Below are 8547 nucleotides of genomic sequence, written 5' to 3' on the forward strand. Positions count from 1 at the left end.
GCAAGATGATAGCTGTCTCCAGCTGCAAAAATCTAGGCCCCTGAGTGGCCTTGGCAAGATGATAGCTGGCTCCAGCTGCAAATAAAATCTGTGCCCCTGAGTAGCCTTGGCAAGATGATAACTGTTGCCAGCTACAAAAATCAAGGCCCCTGAGTAGCCTTGGCAAGATGATAGCTGTCTCCACCTGCAAAAATCAATGCTAGTTTAAGTACATGTAGCATGTAAACATCAATAGCCACTTGTTACTGGCAACAATATTGTACAACTGTTTGTTTACAATGGGATATAGATCAAATGAAGACTACCATTATTTTACGTATGTTATTTGTGTTTTCTAATTAGATGTGACTGATGCATGAGTTTTATAACATGTGATATATACTTGTATTCATGGATTTTTCATATACATGTACAGTATGTAATGCATTATGGATTGTACTATAGTAATGTAAGTTGTCGATATACAGTCGCATTTCAGACTAGTTTTGTCTTCATTTAATCAAAAGCGTGTATTTTAGCACATGCTTTTATTACCCCCCTCACTCCCTTCCTCTGCCATTTTTTGGTATATGCATAATTTTCCTCAGCTAACTCACTTGGTTTGTTATAACACAGTTTGATACATAATAGTATCAGGTTATATGGACTACAACCATCGTGTTATAGCAGGGTCACACTGTACATCTAAAAATTAAAACCTTAGTAAACCAGTATCATCATGATGCAACTTAATGTGTGTTAAAAACTAAGACAGTAGTACATCTAAAAATTAATACCTCAGTAAACTAATGTTTTTCTGACTATGGAATTTTCCTTCTTTAATTTCAGTAGGATAACAGACCTGCCAACTCTTATGATTTAGCCATAAATCTTACGAAAATTACCCTTAAAATACGAACTTACAGCATACAAGCAAAAATTATGTAAAAATTATAGTTGCTGAAAAATCCAGATAATCGATTCATCCGTGTTTGATATGGATCCAGGTTTCATATTAGGATTAGTGAAATAAATCAGGGAACCAGACTAACTTTACAGCAGCACTACAGATGCTTTAAACTGCACCTGTTTGTTGATGCAAAGCATTTGCATGATCAAACTGTTGATTATATTTTTTTTTTAAATGGCATCCAGAATGCTATGCATGTTTAAGACGAAAGGGAAAATAAGCTTAAAAAAAAGTATTAATAATCAACACAGAAGAATAAAAAGGAGTATTCATATTCTTGTGAATAAAAGCTGGAATGGACACAATTACATTTATTGGACATCTCTCATGTCAGTTTGAGTATGTCTTGTGGTGGGAGATATGATTGCCATTGTCATGTGAAATGGAAAAAGTATTTCCAAGAATTATGTCAAGTTGAGAGATAGCAACAAGCCATTGAGCTGCATAGGGTTTGGAACTAAAGTTTGTGCAACTGTACTTCTGGTAAATAAAGTCTACACGTACTTTACAAACCTTTCATTTGAACATAATGTTTATAGTCATTGCATCAAACTTTTAATTATGTTTTCCAGCATTACAATAGCAGTTAATGATATTTTGTTACACCTTACTGAAAACTGGACAATCTTACGGAAAAAAATCAACTGCCTTACTGAGATGGACTCATCAGGGTTGGCAGGTCTGAGATAAACTAAATACAATGAAACCTCTTTGAAAACTGAAACATGATTATGGAGTTTAATACAGATGTGACTCTCATAAACCAAAACATTATTAAAGCACATAGCCTGCAAATGGTTCAGACAAACCTAAAACATTAGTATTTATGTGTAACTCAAATAAATAAACTTATATTGAAACAAGATGAAAATATATTTTAATAGAAGGACGTATGTAATATGGCATACAAAATAAAAGCATGCATTAGCATATACATGTACTTAAATGTGCAGATGGACAAAACTGGCCACAGGTTGATATTTAAGACATCCAGTAAGCTGAAATAATAAATTCACAAAAATTTTCAGGTACTAAAATGTTAATTAAAATGTTTTAATTTCTTTCAGACTCCTGTGATTCAGAGGTTGCTATGAAGCAGCTTGCCCAGGATACAGATGATGGGGAATTGGATGATGAGGACCTCGTCACTGCATTGGACAGCTGGGAAAAGCAACAGAAACAAGGCTCTTAACTTCTTTATGTTCATTTTCCAACACAACACCAGCCCAATATATGATAACTAATTGTATGCCAGTATTCTTGAAATCATGACAGGCACTGAATGGCTTTTTTGTTTTCCTTTCTAATTTTATTATATATTTGACTAAATCTATAACAGACTGTACAATAGTACATCTAATTTTTGCATCTTGTGTCTTTTTTTAAAAGAGAGGGATTCTAGATCAATCCTAAAAGAAATGTAGCTTTTTTTTCAGTACCACAGTTTTGGTGCACCACTTCTTACCAACTGCAAGTTGCATCCACATTTCACAACAAAAGTTCATTTATGGAACATGCTTTCACAGAGAACACAATAAGAATCCTCTTGAATGCTGGCAAGAAAATTTTCTTAACATGCATCAAGTTGTGTCAATGTAAAGGCTTCAAATTGGAGAATCGATACAGTCAGACATCAGTAATCTGAACTCATAAGAAGACAGATTTTGTTCTGATAATTGGTTCTCTGGATAACTGATAGATTTATGCAGAAAATAAATTGTGTATCTGGGGGTCAATTTTTTGGTCTGTATCATCTGTGTAATCAGCATTATAATGCATTGCTTGTAATATGCTGTATTGCTTTTATTTATTTCCGTTTTTGAGATTTTTAAGAATTAGTGGTACATTATTAAAGTGTTTTTAGATTAAGCTCAGTGTTCAAAATTTAAATTCCACAATTCTTCAGGAAGAACTTGAAATAAAAAAAACATACAGCATGCTTTATTGTGGGGTGGGTTAAATTTAACATGCACATAAATACATATTATGGTTGTAATGTAAAATAAAAACTTCGCAGTGCAATAAGGTTCATGCATAACAATTCTCATTTTGAGGTTTTCACTTTTATCACCTGTAAAAAAACATAGTTCTTACTTTATCTAAATAAATATAAGTTAATAAGGTAAATATAGATCAGTCCTCTGTTGTGTTATGTATATTTAATTGTATGCTTAACTTTTGTCCATGATTGTAAGTTGTACACCTCTACCTAGATAACTGTGCACAACAGGGTCCAGAAACATAGACCGCACATATCGTTCCGGTGGCCTAGTGGTTAGAGCATCCGCCTCAGATGCGGGAGGTCGTGGGTTTGATCCCTGGCTGAGTCATACCAAAGACTTACAAAAATGGTACTAACAGCTGCCTCACTTTGCACTCAGCATTAAGAGATTAGTATTAGAACTGGTCAGCCTGGTGTCAGGATAATGTGACTGGGTGGGACATCATGCTACATGTTTGTGGCATGATGCCTCAGTGCTAGACATCACTATAAACTGCCACACTGCAGACATTGTATATATGACTGAATTTTTTTTAAAGCTACATTAAAAATCCAAATCACACACACACACTCAATAACTCAAGCACATCGGGTCCACAAACATAGACTGCACTGTAAGCGAGGGCACAAGTTACCGAGGGACCTCCCAGAAATTCGCTAGACATTTTTAAAAAACGGGGTGAGGATGGATCTGGGTGTTTAATGACTGAATCTTTGTTTTACAATCACGTCGATAATAATTGTTAATGATGTGTTTTTTCTAATGAAGTTGTTTTTGATTCTGTATAAATTACATTTCTTTTCAAAATGTCCAACATGTGAAAGATCATTAATATTGATCCAACTAGTTTCAACAGCCATCACGTGTATTTAAAAAAAAACATGTGTATTACATCACTGCTGTTTGTTTTGTTGATTAGTCTGGTTCCCAGAGTGGTATTTAATAGTATAGTGCCAAGTAGGGTGCCAATATGGCAAGGAACTAGACTAACTGTTGATACACCACCAAATATATTTTTTTTAGAAACTAGTGACATTTATTTTGTGAGACAATTGTCTATGTCTAAACTCAATTTTTGTATTGTTCAATTAGCACAGTATTGATGTTGTGTTCTCATTGGAAGTAATAGTGAAACTTCTTATCATTCTTGAGGATGTCTCCAAGTGCCATTTCAGAAATTCTCTGAAACATGTTTGCCCACAATGGTCTGTTATCTATGAAACCAAACTCTTTATTTTACTAAGTATTTGTTTCACTTGGTTGCCTAGCTATCTTTGATCACAGTTATGAAGGAGTCAATTATTTTAAGGTAGTTTAGTTATGTTACATACACAATAACATTCATGACAGTGTTCGATTGATCAACTGAAGTGAGTTCACCCAACATACAACCGCAGAAATTGCTGTTATAGTAGATTGACACATTTTACATTTAAATACACATTGCATTTATGATGATTACACTTAAGAGGAACTAAATGATAGAACTAAAACACAAATTTCACATAATAAAAATTATTTAATTGGTATTTAAATATTAATGTACTGCATACACTAGGTGTAAGTGACATATTCATTTATAAAAATTTCTTTGGATATCTTTAATTATGGTGTACTAAGAATGTTGTTTGGAAAGAAATTGTAACAAATTATATGACTTCTTATTAAAAGTTGCTAATTTCATAATGTTGATTAAAATTTCCAGGTCCTATCTATATCTACCATTTTTGACCATAAAACGAGCGATATATGAGCAATTCAGTTACCAATTTTGATCGTGATTTTCTTAAAAGTTCAACAACAAGGATCAATTTTTAGGTATTTTCTGGTTTTATAAAATGGGATTTACGCTTTACCCTGTGCTATTAGCAGGTTTATGATTTATATGGGCGCGAGTTATCGAGTGAGTGGGGCTGATAGAAATTTTACATAGCGTTTGATTTCAGAACATTCTAGGCCCAGTCTTATTTACATTTAGATTGGAATTTTCCATTGAAATCATTCACATCAAGGTCAAGCAAAAATGTGTTTAAATAGGGACTTGATAAACAAATTATTCATTCATATTTTAAGTCAGTCTGTGTGGATCAGTTTTGATCAGAATTTATAGTTGAGATATAATTCAAGAGGAATATATTTTTTTGAAATATTCATTGAAATAACTAAAGTGCTCATTCACTTTTGGATTTATACACACTACCTTGAATTATTGTGAACTCATTCAAAGACATTCTGGATTGAATCATCATGTGATATCGACAGGGTCTGTGCAGACCTTGAAAACCTTGTAAAGCCTTGAAAAATGAATTTGTCCCTCAAGGCCTTGAAAACACTTTGAAAATTCAAAATATTGTCTGGATACCTAGAAAAGCCTTGATTTTCTTGAAACCAAAAGGAATTAATAGTTTTTGTTTTTCAGAGTTAAATAAAAAGAAACAAGTAAAATATAAATTTAAAACCCCATAACAAAACAATCTCTTGCTAAGTTTTTGACGGAATGGAAATTTCCACATCTGGCCACTGTGCAGTCATACATTTTGAACTTCCGATTGTATGAAGCCCAGATGTAGCCACGGTTTAAATTTGAATCATTTGTACACTTTGAAATGTCTGGCTGCCAATTTAAACTGTGTTTGGATTATGAGAGCTTTGCAAAATGCAAATTATGCCAGAAGGATATTGATTTGCATGCAATGGGAGAGAGTGATTTTCGGTCACGTGCAGCTGGGGAAGAAAACACCCATTACAGCTAATACAGCAAAACACGAAGTCTTCAGCATGAAATCATTTTTTATGAAAGAGGTATGTCTGTGAACACAGAGATTCAAGTTTTAAAATAGAAGCTGTGTAAAGTCTTAATTATGAAATTAGTTTGATCTGGTTCTGTTTCTGGATTGAGTGGAAATAGAACAGAAAATAAGTGCGATGAACACTATAAATCTAAAAATATAGAATACAGCTAAGCTGATAGAAATATTAATATACAGTCCTACCCACTTATATCCACATCACTTATGTCGACAAGCCGCCTATTTCGACAAAAAAGCAAAGTCCCGATTCCTTGGTCTACTATTACTACCAAAATTGTCATGTTTATGTCGACATCGAGATAAAAAAAATAGACGTACATGTCGACAGAAGCCCATGGTCTCAGCTTGAACAGATCCTTTGTTTTCTAATCATTTATGTCGACAAGCTGCCAGTTCCGACCCATACTTTGTTCAACAATTAGTTGATCTTGCTGCCAGGCTTTAATTTGCCACCTAATCATTGATGTTGGCAAGCGGCCAGATCCGACCTGTACTTTATTCAACAATTAGTTGATCTTGCCACCAAACTTTAATGTCGCAGCCAGATATAAAAAATACAGGCTTTAGTTGGGTCCTTGATAAATTCAATTAAATTTTATTGTAGTTTTATTCATTGATTATGCTATAGATAAAAATCTCAATTACATGTATATGTATTTTCATTCAAATCTTTTACTGCTACATGTGTTTGTATTTTGAGAGAATTCATAACTTGTTATCTCCGATATGTATTTTAATTGTATACCACTTGAGCTGACATTGTTACAGTATTGTATTGTAAGAATCATTTTCTTTTAATACCTCATTAGCATGTGTCAATGTATACAATATTATGCCTTCATTAATCATATCAGCTGCATATCTTGTTTGCTTTTATGTACTTTTCACGATGACTTCTGTAACTAAATACATGTACTGTTTAAACCATCTTGTTGACAGGTTTTCATTTCCCTGTGAATAGCCCCATCCCCTTAGTAGCCTCAATAAGATGGGAACAGAATGACCAAAATCAAAGCCAATTTAAGTACATGTACTTGAAGCATGTAAATAACAACTATGCAACCATGTGCTAATGCTGACATTGAATATTGTAGTGAATGTTTTTCTTATCAGGATGTGACTGATGCAATATTTTATTGTGGATTTTATTACACAAAAGTAACCAAAATGTAATTTGTCATTATAAAAGTGTATTTCACACTGGTTTTGTCTTAATGTACTCAAAATTTCTATTGTTTGTTTTATCAAAGTGTAAATGCAACTCACTGACAGCAGGTCACCCCTTTCTGACGAATTTAACTTGTATCTTTTTTCAGCCCCCCCCCCCCTTAACTCGACATCTGCCAATGTTGACAATATTTCCTCAGGCCCGAGGATGTCGACATAAACGGGTAGGACTGTAATATGAAACTGACCTGCCAACCCTCACGATTTTGGCATGAATCTCACGACTCTTGATAGCGATTCATGGATTCACGCCCCATGCAAAAAAAATCAAGAATTCCTGATTTTACAATCGGCTTAAATCATGAATAAAATTGTATCTCGTAAAGTGCTATTCAAAATAGCATCAGTGGTCACTGATACCCATAATGGTCCTGTATTTCTGGTCATGATGTTAGAACTATATCCAGTTGTTACAGTTTGCCCTGTAGCAAGCATTGTAAAGGACATAATCTATATTTAGAACAGAAGTTTTACAATTACTCGTGAAGAAAGCTGGGGACCCAAATGATTTTTTTTAATGGCACTTGTACATACTCATATCAACTATAATTTTTTTAATAACAAACACCAAATAAGGACAGCTTTTTCAACTGTATGAATTTTATGAAATATTGAAAGATTAGCATGTATCATAATTTGCTTGAGTTCATATTTTTCCGTGGATGCGGACATCACTAATCATTAATTGTTTAATGTTTCATCTTGTGGATTAATACCATTTCATAATTACGCTACACAACTGTTAAAATGTTTTCACCTCCACGGAAAAAGGTGTTTTCAAGAAAAAGTGAAATATAGATTCGAGTACACCAAAAATTGGCTTTGCATTCAGCCATCAAACATTGATGTACATTATGCTTTTCGTACACTAGTATGCTGTGAATTTTAGAATTGGGAATGTGCATAGAGGCTCATATTGTTGCTTACAATTTACATGTCATACATATACTATATAATGATATTATATAATACATCTATAACAGATAAATTGTAAGCAGCTTTACGATTTCCTGTGAGCATGTGACAGAACAGTGTGAAAAAGCAGATAGCTTGCAAAAAGCACATAGATATTGGAAAAATGTTTGTAAGTTTTCTTGTTGAACATAACCTGCCTTTCTCAGTTGAGATCAGCAACAGTGACAGTGAAAGAGTATTTCCTATTGTAAGGAAAAATAAGACCAACTTTAGTGCCTCCTTAGGTGCTGAAAATTTGCAACAGTTTTAGTCACCAAGATTAAACAGCAGGCAAGAAGCCTGAACTGTTTTGAAAACAAATTTACCATGGCTTGATTGAGGAAGTTAAAGACTGTCATAGCATTATATCATGACAAATAGCATGAAGTTTGTGTATATCAGTAAAATTTGGCTAATATAGTAGTACATGTAATCAGTGTAAATAAAATGTTTTAGTTTTTTGGGGGGATTTTTATATAATGCAGTACTGACCATCAAAGTGGATGGAGCTAGTGTCATGGTATAATTTTTCACTAATTGTTTTCAAAATCCACTAATTTTTATCCCTCTTTTCACTAATTGCAAGTCTGGAGGGTTGGCAGCC

At 33.6% G+C, this 8547-nt stretch overlaps 1 protein-coding gene across 1 annotated transcript in view; it reads left to right on the forward strand.

The window, feature by feature from the left end:
- Positions 1-7027, forward strand: part of LOC149803253 (DNA-directed primase/polymerase protein-like) — a 65617-nt gene extending 58590 nt beyond the window's left edge. The window contains exon 14 of the mRNA XM_089953907.1: positions 2017-7027. Coding sequence (XP_089810033.1) covers positions 2017-2141 — 125 coding nt within the window. The 3' untranslated portion in view covers positions 2142-7027. The remainder of the gene's footprint in view (positions 1-2016) is intronic.
- Positions 7028-8547: the final 1520 nt, after the last annotated feature.

Source organism: Sinohyriopsis cumingii, chromosome 3 (assembly GCF_028554795.1).
Source record: "Sinohyriopsis cumingii isolate HCF-2022 chromosome 3, ASM2855479v2, whole genome shotgun sequence".
NCBI classification, from domain to species: domain Eukaryota; kingdom Metazoa; phylum Mollusca; class Bivalvia; order Unionida; family Unionidae; genus Sinohyriopsis; species Sinohyriopsis cumingii.